This window comes from Natrix helvetica (genome assembly GCF_964273705.1).
Source record: "Natrix helvetica genome assembly, chromosome: 4".
Classification (NCBI taxonomy): Eukaryota; Metazoa; Chordata; class Lepidosauria; order Squamata; family Natricidae; genus Natrix; species Natrix helvetica.
Window position 1 is genome coordinate 140,549,916 of NC_138550.1, and position 13,909 is coordinate 140,563,824.

General features: G+C 36.4%; 1 protein-coding gene across 1 annotated transcript in view; it reads right to left on the minus strand.

Annotated features, from left to right (window-relative positions):
• MMP16 (matrix metallopeptidase 16) overlaps nt 1-13,909 on the minus strand; it is a 184,606-nt gene that overhangs the window by 72,898 nt on the left and 97,799 nt on the right. Inside the window, exons 4-6 of the mRNA XM_081952437.1 lie at nt 12,001-12,305; nt 1,731-1,892; nt 507-721 (exon numbers count right to left, since the gene is read on the minus strand). Of these exons, the coding sequence (XP_081808563.1) occupies nt 507-721; nt 1,731-1,892; nt 12,001-12,305 (682 nt within the window). The remainder of the gene's footprint in view (nt 1-506; nt 722-1,730; nt 1,893-12,000; nt 12,306-13,909) is intronic.

The following is a 13,909-nucleotide window of genomic DNA, read 5'->3' on the forward strand; positions in this document are numbered from 1 at the left end:
AATATCAATAACAAAAAGCCTTAAAACACCTGCAAAGCTTTCCTTTTAACACTGGCCTCCACTCAGAATGTATCAAGGCAACCACAACACAATGTCAAGTATCTTTTATAAAGTGTCTGATCTAATTATAAAGTTAAATTACAGGGTCCTTCTACAGAAAACACAATAATAGCAATGAGTGTGGAAATGGCTAAATTCCCAACCAAATCATCCCTATTAGCTTCTATTCATGACTTGAATTATGCCTTTTTTATCTCTCCATAACATTCAGTATTTACTTACCATCACATTTTTGAAGCATTGCAACTTCCTGCTGACATTAATTCATTCCTCAAAATAGCACATTCCAGCCTTTTCTCTGTTAAACATGTAAGCCATTCAGATGTCTCCTTGGACTTGGAAAGAGCAAGAAAGCTCAGAAGCTGAATGAGAGCTGTTTTTTTGAAAAAGCGAAGATGCATTCTCTCGCTCTAATAATTTAAAAAAAAAAAAGAATGGCCGCCTACCTTGAAAACAAACATTTCATGGCGGAGAATGGCTAGAGTATTGAAATTTCCATCACAGATATTGGGTTTGACACCAGGGTAGGAGGGCTTATCCCCTGTGGGTGGGCGAGGAGCTTTAGCCCTATCATTCTTCCTAGGATCAGCTGGAGGGACAGAACGATGTGGAGGTACTGTCGGCAAGGGTCTTGTTGGTGGTGGGATTCTGTCAGGTGGACCTTTAAAAGAGAAAGAAAACTTGTAAGATTAATAGCAATATCAATAGCACTTAGACTTATATACCGCTTCATAGTGTTCTTACAGCCCCCTTTAAGTGGTTTTCAGAGTTAGCATATTGCCCCCAACAATCTGGGTCCTCATTTTACCCACCTCGAAAGTATGGAAGAATGACTCAATCTTGAGCCAGTGAGAGTTGAACTGCCAAATTGCAGCTAGCAGTCAGCTGAAGTAGCCTGCTTCAGTGAGCTCCCCCCCCCATATTTGGGCATACCAGGGGTTGTAACACAAATACATACCTATTTCCCTGGCTCAGCTGATAAGGAGGAGAGCCTGTGGCTTAGTGGCTAAGATATCTGCCTAATATGTAATACAGCCCAGGTTCAAATCCCAGTAAGGGTATGGCTAGCTGATGAGAGCTAAATAGCTTGAAATAGATCTATACTAGTCTCCCTTTATTTATTTATCAGCACAAATACAACACACACAAACACACACACACACACACACACACACACACACACACATACTTGCCAAAAATATTAGCACTTGCCAAAAATATTACAGTTAGAAGACCTAAGGCATAATGTTAAGAGGCCTCCAAGTGGGCCTCCAAGCTTAATAAACAAACATTTTTTTGCATGTTCACTGTATCTTTCACTAGAACCACAAGCCAAAATACGTGGCAGCACTTAGCTGATCTTGATTGGCCCCAAGGAAGTGACATAGTATTTGACCTCGTCAATTACTTGAATGGAAAAGTATTACAAAAATCCCAGGACTAGACTAGGTTGAACTAAACTGACTAATACTAAAGTAATGGCAGCTAGTTTCTGAATAATTGCCATGAACACTGCAGGAATCGTAAGAGCACAAGGAGCTTTAAGCATGTCAATCTGCAGGCTGATTGACAGCTTTCCATGAAACTGACCATGTATGCAAAGATATCTCAGTGTACACAGCTGAAATAATCCTTTCTCACATTATGCATTTTTTTAAAAAAGAGCATACCATATATCTTTTGGATTCCCTGCAAATCATCATTAGGCAGTTTGAAATTGTCAGTTTCCATGTATTGGTAAAATGGAGCCATAATGGCAGTCGGATCATTTGAATGTTCTAATCCAAGGGCATGTCCCAGTTCATGAACTGCTACTAGAAACAAATCATTTCCTGGAGGAAAAGAAAAAAAATATTGTTTATAATATTTATATCTCCACTTATTTAAGCAATTTACATAAAAGCCATAATTTAAGTGTATTTCAATCTGGGTTTTCCAAAATTTCAGGAGTGGCCTCTATATACTGTACATCTTACTCTGCGAGGCCCCAGGATGCGTTGAAGATTCTTAAACAGAAGAGAACTCTAAATGTGTCCTTTTAAACATTTTATAGCTGTGAGAAAAAGAAAAAAAAGCACTGGGAGCTCAGATATTAAAAAAACCTAAATTACACTGATTCCAAAAAGGTGACTTCTATATAGCTATTCAGAATTTTTCAAAGATTTAATGAGGTTTTTTCCATTTTGCAACAAATAAGCTACTATAAATATGGAATAGAAGTATAAATGTATTTCTAAAGCAGAGAAGTAAACAGAGAGCAGACATAATGAACCTCAATTGTTCTAATGCACTTGTTTAATTAATAAACAACATTAGCTTTGGCATCCAAAACTAACTTTATTCTCAAAACTGATCTGCACTGTTTTCAATTCTACAGATTGTCTCTTGCCTGTGTGATGTATTTTAGGAAGAGATTATTGGGACTATTACCCAGATGTCACACAAGAAGATCTATTTGAAGTATTCTTTGGTTTTTCAAGTGATCAGCTACTGCCATACCTTTTGTTAAAAGTAGTCAAATTAATCATTAAGATCCACAGTTATTTTGGTATTTGGATTTTTCCCACATACTTCCCATTTACTAGTTCATTCATTTCCATGAACAAAAAACAAAGCAGAAAAACAATATATTGACAGGATGCAATGAGAAGAAATGGAGAACAGAACTCACAATCTGTTGAGGTATCCAGAGCCTTAAAGTCCTGGCCACCGCATGGGAAGAAAGCCATCTCTTCAAAGCTTTCTGAAAGCTATTAGAGTTGGATCCCTCTAGATCTCAGGGATGGTGTTCCAAAAGACAGAGAAGACTGAATTTCTAGAATTCCTAAAAATGGCCTTGATGATTGGGTATTTTACAACCTGAACCCAAACATTTGGAAAATGTACAGATTGGACAGCAATGATCTAATAAATTCCAAGGTTTAATCTGCTTGGTTAATCCCTTCCAAAGTCACCAGCTTACTTGCATCGCTACCATATCAGATGCTAATGCCATATGTTTTGTGCTTTAAAGCATTTCTGGCTTGAAGTACTTTGCTTTCTTGCTATAAATGCCACACATGATTTATTCACTGTTGAGACATTTGCTTCCCAGGAAATTAATGTTTAACTTCAAGATTATTTGGGTTCAGTGCATCAAATAAACTGGAAGCCATATGAAATTTACTAGGTGATCTCTGCAATTCAACAACGGCTGAGGATTGCCTGTCCCCAAGCCCCTTGGTTGCTGACATGCTCATTCGGATGAGAAAAATGACTAAGCCCAACCCCCATTTATTCAAACATTTTTAACATAATCACTGCCTTTATATCACACTTGAAAATCACTAAAGCTGACTCAATATTAAATGATATTTCTGTAAATGATCACAAGGAGGAAGGTTGAAAAAAACTTCTCCAAAAAGCTGCTGGATAGACAAGTATTTGCACATTTATTCACAAAAGGCAAATGTTCTAACGCAACACAGAAGATAAAAAGAACTCTAGCCCTTAACACCAACAAAATGCTAGGTTTTAGACATATAAAAATACACATTAGTCACTACCTGGCAATAAAAAAGCAATTCTGCCATGAAAATCAGGTTAAGTAACTTTGATAATATCTGCTTCTGCCATAAACATGAGCTGCATATTAAAAACAGCCAGACATGTTTTAGATTATTCAGGTTAGTTTATAAGAACTTGTCTGCTTAAGGAACTATTTCTTTCAGCTACAGATGTGAGATACCAGAAGAAATAGCACATTACCTTTTAGGCCCTAAATTTTATAAGCAGTATTGATATTGCCTTTTTCAGGCATATTTACAAGGTTTTATCTGTTGTAGAATGGCCTGATCTGTAATTTCCTAGTTATCTTTAGTATCTCTACTGTTGATCCATTCAATCTAATTTAATCCTTCATTAAACCAGATTATCCAGATTTTGTGATTTGCAGAGCAAAAAGGCTTTGTAGTAGATAAAGTGCATCTTTGTAAAGAGTCTAGGAACAATACTTTTATCTTTTATTGAGATAAAACAACATAATCAGAGAGTTACCATGTCTAAAATGAACATAGTACTGGGATCTGGCTGAAAGAGCTAAGCTGAATCCTATGGATGTAAAGTTCCATTTAAGTCATCAAATTCAACTACCAATTTACTGTGGGTAAGTAAATTAAAGAATCACAGAGAGTTGGCTGCCAATCTTCCACTTGAATATATACAATGAAAGAGAACCCAGCTTCACTTTACTGTGATAATTGATTGCACTATTAAACTATTCTTATAATTAGGAAGTGTTGTGGCCTGCCAGCTGCCAGCAGAGCTGGCGGCAGACTCGGACAATGAGGAGGAACTTGGGCCAGTTCTGGAGTCTGGGGAAGGCTCTGATGGATGCTCTGTGTCAGGCACAGAGATAGAGCCAAGGCTGTTCAACATTTCCCAGCCACTAGAGAGGCAGCTGCCTTTGGGAGACTGAGTTAAGTGGGAGGGAGAACAATTGGGGCCTGTTCAGGATGTGCTTATGTGCAGAGTTGTTAGGAGAGGAGAATAACTGACGACAAGGAGTTGACTCGGGAAGCAAGGCACACATGGATGCTGAATGGCCCTCCCTGGCTGGGGAATAAATAGAAGGAAAGGGGAGTGGTGGTCATAGGAGACAACAGTTTGGATTTCTGAAGATTTGGCTCATTGTGTTTCGTGCCACAGAGACTGCTTGCCAGAACTTCATTTGTAGCTTTTCGGCTGGGAGCTCATGGATTGGCAATTATGGTAAGGAACTGATAAGGTCTGTTACTGTGGTAACAGCTGTGGTTGTTCAGTGGTTACAATGCAATATTTCAGGCTAACTCATTACTCACTGCCAGGAGTTTGATTATGACTGGCTCAAAGTTGACTCAGTCCTCTATCCTTCCGAGATCGGTAAAATGAGGACCCCATTTGTTGAGAGCAATATGCTCATATTTGTAAATAAAGTACTATGGAGGGATATATAAGTCTAAGTGCTATCTCCCATATAATTCATTATAACAGTATGTTAAACCATATGATCATTGCATTTTGATGGACTAGATTTAAATATAATGTAGTGGTTTTGAATATAGTTTTATTTTTCTAGAAAATATCAATAATGCATTTTTTCTGTCATTGTTCTTATGTTATTTACAGTGTTAATATTTATATTTTAGGTTTCTTCTTTTGATCTGATACAAAACAATGAGTATTAACTGAAGATTTTTTTTCTCATTTTGAAATTTTACCTCTTCATTTGTAAACATGTTAAAATAAAACAATATGCAGGCAGCCACTTCTAAAAAATCAATGCATGAAAAATATTGTTAGCACTTGCTTTACGCTTGAAAATATTCATGTACCAAGGTCAAAAATACTCATTAAAAATAGTGAATGAAAAAAAAATCAGATTTAAAGGGAGAAATGATTTCACAAAAGAAAAAAATGGATCAAAAACCACCTCAAAGCATAAATTGCAAACAATGAATACAAGGAGTGAAAGAACAAGCAGTACAAGATCTTAAGAGATCTAGACAATAAGTAATTCTGGTTCTGTGACTGCAATTCTGGCTATAGTAAAAAAAAAGTAGTTCCTAGTAGTGTGAAAATATTTCCAATTTATCAAAATTATTCAATGAAACATTCTAATAGCCTCTTGCAAGGCAGTATGAAGAAATAATACATTCATTCAAAGTAGAAAATTATATCACAAAATCTTAATAGGAATCAACATAACAGTGTTTAGTAGCATGTTAAATAGGAGTGATAAGCCATTTGTTGAACAAATTAGAAGCTTGCTCTTTAATATTAACACACAGAGAAACCAGCTAACTAACCAACTTTCAAGTAAAATTTCTTTCCCACGCCAATTTCTCAGTGGGATTCTTTAATTTTTAATAAAATACTGCAACAAATCTTACAGCTGTCATAAAACTCCTTTAAAATATAAGGTTTATTCTTAACTAGCATCTCCGAATGAATATTTTCATGCTGATTATATGGGCCATATTATGCCTCTCTTGGCACTTCCCAGCTTCTCTGTCCCACTTGACTTTTTTACATTCTTTAATTACAAGAACAAATTAAAGCGTCAATCTCTAACATTTTTAAAGATTGTCTTTTAGCTCTTCACAGTAGCATATTTCTTTAAATTTCTGATAAAATACCACATGTTTAAGCACACTTTTAAAAGAAACTTGATAGCTAGTTAATGTTGTCAAAGAAATCTTAAACACATTGACTCTTGTTGACTATAAAAATTTAGCTGCTACCATTCCTGTAAAATACAAATTGTAAAATACAATTTGCCTGGGTTATGCAGTGATGTCAAGTTGTAAACTGGAGAATACTTAAAGTGCCTATCTTCCAGACTGCCATTCTTCTGTCACTAATAAGTGGTCAGAAAAAGGGAAGGAAGGAAGGAAGGAAGGAAGGAAGGAAGGAAGGAAGGAAGGAAGGAAGGAAGGAAGGAAGGAAGGAAGGAAGGAAGGAAGGACGGACCCAATTGCTAAAAAGCATCTTCTAAATGACTATCAAGTGGGGCTGGCAGTCCATCTGCATATTATTTCCAGAGGCATCTGAGGTCAAAAGTCAAGATAGTGGCCATTCCCCAAATGATTGAAGCCACATCCTTTGTACAGCCAAAAAGAAAGTGAGAGTGGATGAAGGTCAACTGACCGGAGAGATGGCTCTGCGTGCCATTTCTGGCACGCGTGCCATAGGTCTGCCATTATGGGCCTAATACTGTATATGTGTTTGTGTTTGTAAATGAACATGTAATATTCATGTTCTGTGACAAGCTGATGTGAAGTTACTGCATGTCTTTGAGTACTTTAATCAGATTGTTGATATTGGATAATTCATTTGTTAAGCTGTTATTTACAATGAAGGCCATAAACAAAGGGAACTTAGAAACAGCAGAAATAATGAAGTGCTATCTCCCAGTTTCTTTCAGTTAAGTCAAGGCTTGTTTCTTTGAAAAACTTTATTGCCCATGTGGTTTGGGAATTAATATGAATGCTTTAAAAAACATTAACTCTGAACAAGATTTATGGAAACAGAAAGAAGACCATATTAAGGTTTTAGTGAGTACTCCAAGAAATGGTTCTCCTGTTTTGAGAAAGTAAAAATTCAAATTGTCTTCATTAGCAGAAGAATATAGTGCAGAAAATGAGTCAAGGGGATTGGGTGATTTGCATTTTTGCTAAATAATCAAGCAATTGTATTTTCCTAGCCTCCTGTATACCAGAAGAACAAAAGGGGAAAAAATAATCACTCAGATAACTAATTCTCTTGACACTCTGAGTTCAATTTAGCTTCTCAACACATTGACACTGAACTTGTGGTCTGTTTCATCAGATATTTCATATGGCTGACATTCAGCGGTACTTCATCACATAATAACCACAATTTATACACCTGAAAGGAAAAACGTTGGGAGGGGGGAGAGGGAAGGAAAAAGTTGAAGCCTAACTCCAAAGAATGATTCATGTTTTTAATTCACTTAGTGCATTTTGCTTCACTCTCTCTTTTAGTGTTAAAAGTATCAAAATCTGAAAATCAACGTTGAAAGATTATGTCAGCCTCTGCTTTGCTGCTTGCTTTTGGCTGCCATTGAAATGGGGAGGGGGGGAGATAATATGGTATTTGGGAGGGGAAGCTTAAGCACAGGAGTGAATGACGAAGGGAGTGATTTTCTCACCATCTACTGCGCATGCTGCAGATAGTGGAATATGCCGTCCGGCATACCAACCGATGATGGGTTTTGAAGCTGCAGCCCACATGACACCTGTGGGGTCTGCGGATTGGACTGGGGGTTGGGGCTACTAGGGGGAGGGAGTTGGGTCACATATTGATATCTATGATTACGCACGCTTTTGCCTCAGAGCTTTACTAGCTGCTTTCTACTCATAACCAGTAAAAGTACTCTTAATTCTGAAAAATGGAGTTGAGTGGTTTCTTTCTTGGTTACTGATGGAGGCTGCCCTGACAGATTATGGCATAAACTGGTCCCAGTAGTTATCAGCACACTGGCTACCATACCAAAAAGTCTTGGATGACACTTCAAAAATCTGCACTTTGATAAAATTTATTTTTGTCAATTGCAAAAGCCCATACTGCATGATTCTACACATATACATGACAACATCTTACTCAACATCTTGGGAAGAGTTTGATGTGAATGAAGGTACCTAAAGAAGTGAGTTATGGTTTCATGGTGTTGTATGTATCAATAGCATTTAAATTTATACACGGCTCCATCGTAGTGTACACCATTTTCTAGGCGGTTTACAATGTCAGCATATTGCCTTCAACAATTGCCTCCTCACTTTACCGACTTCGGAAGGGTGGAAGATTATGTCAACCTTGAGTCTTTCAGGATTGAATTCCAGACTGGGGGCAGAGTTGGCTGCAGTACTGCATTCTAATCATTGTGCTAACAACAACAACATAGGGACATAATAACTATGGTTTCAGCTAGGACAACCTACGTAGCTTAAACCATGCAAACATAAAACCAAATGGACCAATTCATTCAACTTCTCTCTACCTGGGAGAACTTATAAGGCTTCCAAGCATTTCTGAAATGCTAGCAGGGCTTAGTTGATCCAGGTAATGATACTATTGGTGGAAATGTAGGGGCAAAGTCTACATTTGGATTTGTTGCCAAGTCTGTTTCATTATTGACAGAATAATCATTTTTATTAAATTTGTTATTTTATTATTGGAAAGATATTCCAAATTCCTTCTGATTTTGAGTGCTTATAGGTAGCTATATTCTATGTATATGATCATAATGGTAAAAAATTCAGAACCTGAAAAAAGGTCGAAGGGGAGAATGGAACAAAGCTAATTCTTTAATATTGCTATCTGATGATAGCACTATATGATTATATATTAACTCACCCTGAAATTTTACACTGTTAGCATGTTTCTCTGCATTTTTTCAAAATAAATCCTATGTCTGAATGCTACCCGATAATGCAGCAATTTAAACAATAATTTTGAACCTAATAATTGTATTGCTTTAAATTAAAATATTCATTTTTTAAAATAAAATAATCATGTAAATGTATAGGAAAACTGGCCTTACTGGTCTTATAATCTGCATATTGATTTTCCTTTATTTACCAGGCATGCCTGTATAAAATACTAGCGTAGAAAAGACTATAAAGAGTAAGATTTTGCCATAAATTGATAATTCAGAAATGTCTCAGATATTCATTCTATTATTTAATGTATGTTAAATTGATTAACAGAATGAAAAATATGTGTATTTTTAAAATACTGATATATGTACCATATCAATATGTTTGATAGAGGGAAGTTTGATAGAGGGAAGGACTAGGGGAGACATGATAGCAGTGTTCCAATATCTCAGGGGTTGCCACAAAGAAGAGGGAGTCAGGCTATTTTCCAAGGCACTTGAGGGTAGAAAAAGAAGCAATGGGTGGAAACTAATCAAGGAAAGAAGCAACTTAGAACTGAGGAGAAATTTCCTGACAGTTAGAACAATTAATCAGTGGAACAGCTTGCCTCCAGAAGTTGTGAATGCCCCAACGCTGGAAGTCTTTAAGAAGATGTTGGATAGCCATTTGTCTGAAATGGTATAGGGTTTCCTGCCTAGGCAGGGGGTTGGACTAGAAGGCCTCCAAGGTCCCTTCCAACTCTACTATTGTATTGTATTGTATTGTATTGTATTGTAATATACCTGATCCAGAAATCTGTTCTACCAGAAAGAAATGGCTAAGGAAAGAATACTGACAGTTTGTAATATTATATTAGCAAAGTATTAATTTTATCCGAGAATACTGTGTCATTGCTATATATATGAGGAATACCTAATTAGATTCTTAAAGTTTACAAACATCTAATCATTTATGACAATGCAAATAACACAAATCTTTCCATCATTACATTAACTTACATTACCAATATGAGATGATTCAGTCTGAGGCAGCTCAATGTTATTAAGCTGCGGTAAGTCTGGTTTGACAAGCAATAGCTGCCTTGTTAAAATTATAGTTATAGCTTTTGGTTGGCCATAAGGACACCATTTATTTTTTCCCTTTGCATATTTAATTTATAGCCCAGGTTCTTTGGTTCTGGAACATGACTCTCCATAATTAAGTCTGTGTTGTTAAATACATACAATTGATAAAGTTGATCTTTAATTTAGCAGATCAAAATAAGGGCGCTACAGTGTAAATTCTGTCTATTTCCTCATTTAGGCCTTTAATTAAAATTCCACCCCATATCATCTTCATCCTACAGAGGTTCTTAGATTATCTAATTCTTTCTCTGATACAGAGTTGAGATTTATAGCTCAAAGAAAACCACAAGAAGCAGAGTTCATTTTGCTGTCAAGAAGGTAGGATTCCATTTGACATAAGTGAAGTTGCTATTAGTTCCTGTGATAGTTAAGATCAATAAACTGCTGTCTTATTGAGCCTACTGCACTGCAAAAAAAAATTGGACTATTTAGACATATTGCCATGCTCGGCACATCGTAGATAATATTAGATTAAATCCTTGTTACAGGCATTTAAATGTAAACATCATCCAAACAAAGGTTGCATCTTCAAGTATTAGATCCCTAGGAAAAATAAAAAATTAAAAGGAGGCCCAATCAATACACCTTAATTTATTCATAATCCTTTTTTAAAGTCTTGTTGCTGTAGTTGAGAGGCCACTTGAGTTCCGTTCAGAATTAGTTCCTTCTTTTCCTGTCATTACAAAGCTTTCCCTAATGAGCTCAGATCATTATTCAGTCTTAATTACCATTAAATGTATTGTTTTAAATGTATCATTTACTGCTACTTTTGAATACAGACTTGATGTAGGAAGCCACTCAAATTAATTGACATCTAAAGAACTACATTTCAACTACATTGAAATGTTCTTAAATGCATTTATATTAAGTGCAAACATTATTTTGATTTCTTGTAACAAATTGCTTTTGATAGTGGTAATTGTTATGAAAAAATTGTGAAAATTGTCAATATAGAACAATATTTACATCAGTGGTGGGTTGCAGGCGGTACATCCCAGTACGGGCATACCGAGCCTGCCTGGAGTACCGGGTACCGTTCCATACGGTGCTCCGGAGGACCCACCCACCCGCGCACCTTACCATGTTTTCTCACTAAGAATCCAAAGCAAATATATACATGTAAAATAACCCAGTGGTTGCTTGGACATAGTATACTTAAATAATTGTTTGATGTCCTTATTTCTCTATTACACTAGATTGTAATCTTAATCTAATATATTGTTATAAGTAGTATAGGTTGTAGATGAGTGGATACAGACATGGAAGGGAATCTGTTCTTGTGTATGTCAGCACTTCACCAAAAAGTTTAATGATAGAAGATAATTAATTTTCAACAGCTATTCCTGAATTATACTTCCCATGTTGGGATAGGGCACTGGGCCTTACAATGTCCCTTACAAAAGGAAATTAAGGAAGTATACAAAAGAGTCTGCATCTATTATGATAAAGAAAAGATTTCTTTTCATCATGTTGTAAGTTGTAGAAGCAAAATTAAATTTGAGCTTTCCCAGTAATGATCCAATTATTATCAAATATGTTTCCCAAAAGGATGCACATGGACCTTTCAGTACTTGCTTTGTAGGTAACTGTCAAAATTCTTTATGTCCAAGGCATCCAACTTTAAATGATTTATGTATCCCGTGGCCCAAGGATAGCATAGTGTCCCCAAACATTTGACATCCATGATCATAGACCATAGCAGTAACATATAGTGTCCAAGTACGAAATTGCAGAGGTATAAATTCCTGTTGTTTTCCACAGTTTATACCACACTGTCATACACAACACTCACCCCTAAATGTATGAACTATTACTTTTTTAAAAAAAGTTGCCTTCAAGTTAAAAGTAATATGGATACATCCATCTATTAATTATATTTAAGTAAAATTAGCTCTTACCGTCATGATTGGGATTTCCCAAAGTCCATGGCTCATCTGAGTCAAAATGAGTATCACCTCCAATTCCTGGCCCAGGAAAATAAGCATGAGCCAAAAATCCTCCTTCCCCATCGAATGGAGAACTGTCTCCATGAAAACCTGATGCAAAAATTATAGTAATATCCACGTCTTTCTTGCCATTCTCCAGTTCTCCATAAGGAACTTCCTCAAATGTCAGAGGGGTTACATTCTGCCACACATCAAAGGCACGGCGAATAGCTTTGCGGGTTTCAGCATCTCCTACTTTTGGAGTGACATTCTTTATGCTGCACCAAAAGAAAATCAAACAACAAGTAAACATAGGTGTTGCCTTATCAACAGTACCACACATCTCACTCTTAACTGCACATTGTATCAACCCTTCTGATGCAATGGGAACCGAATGACAATTCTTGAAACTATATCAAGTACAGTGATTTTACATATTTAAAGTAGTTCATATGTAACAACTCCATAAAGTAATTGTTTATTAATGTTCATTACTACAGATTGGTGATACTGAGGTCAATTTACATTTATTACTACACTGGCAATTTGATTTGTATTTAAATATCATTTTGGTCAATTCATTACATTATTAGTAACTCCAAATGTATAAGTCAGTCCTCCTTAATTTGGTGTGCTTTAGATGTGCAAACTGTACAATCCAGCATGTAAGACAGTATTATCTAGGATGGACCTGGTTAAGTGAAACTTAAGTCCAAAAGTCAGAAGGGAGGAAAAGCTGTTGAGGAGAGAGGTCTGTATAGCAAGAAAAAAACAAGCCAGGGGAAAAAAATGATGCACAAGTTTTATTTTTTCCATTTTGTAAAGGTACACATTATAAATGGTGCCTGAAGCTGAATCTTGGCACTGCCATGTCCAAAGCCATTGCCACTTGTGGACAATGTCAATATAGACCATTACCCAAAGATATAGAAAGGACATTTAAATCAAGTTTATTCCTGTGGCCAAGATGAATAGTCAGCTAACATACTTTATAAAGATGTGACAAATAAATATGTAACTAATTCTTTTTTTTAAAAAAAAAAGTCCCAATACAATTCTCTATAACATTTGATTTTCCTCTGAATGAGATCTATTTTGTCTGATTGGAAAATGTTCATGAACAAAAGCTTTGGATGATTCATTTAGAAACATTATAAATATATACTTGATTAATGGCATCACATATTTCCTAAAGCTAGATCTCTTATATTTGTATTTCTTGTTTTAAATAGGGCGTTGGTACTTACCTGATACTCCTCTTCTCATAGTGGGGGAGGAGTATCCAGGATGAGTTGACCTTGCCCTCTCTTGATTGGACTGAGTCAGATAAGCTCTTTTAGCCACGCCATGGTCACCAGGTTCTTCCCAGTTATTGGCGAAGAACTCTATCTGACTCGCTGTGTCATCCACTCTAGACTTTATTTTAGTTTCAAACTTTTATTTATTACATCAACAGAGCAGTTCAACAAACAACATAACAATTTTGCAACATACCCATATCAGGGATGGGCTGGATACTCCTCCCCCACTATGAGAAGAGGCGTATCAGGTAAGTACCCACACCCTTTCTCCATAGTGAGGGGAAGAGTATCCAGGATGGGACATACCAAAGCCTACACGTCCCTAGGGAGGGTTACACGTTTGAGTATATGCCCAAACGTATGCCTGGTGAGACCTCACCCCGCCTTGTGAACAGCCTGCAGCACCCTACGTCTGAATGAGGCTTCCGCAGAAGCAAAGGAGTCCAACTTGTAATTGCTCACAACGGTTTGAGTTTGTTTGTTTGTTTGTTTGTATTTATATGCCGCCCTTCTCCAAAAGGACTCAGGGTGGCGTACAACATTAAAAAACACACATCCCAAAAGTTAAAAAAAAATTAAAT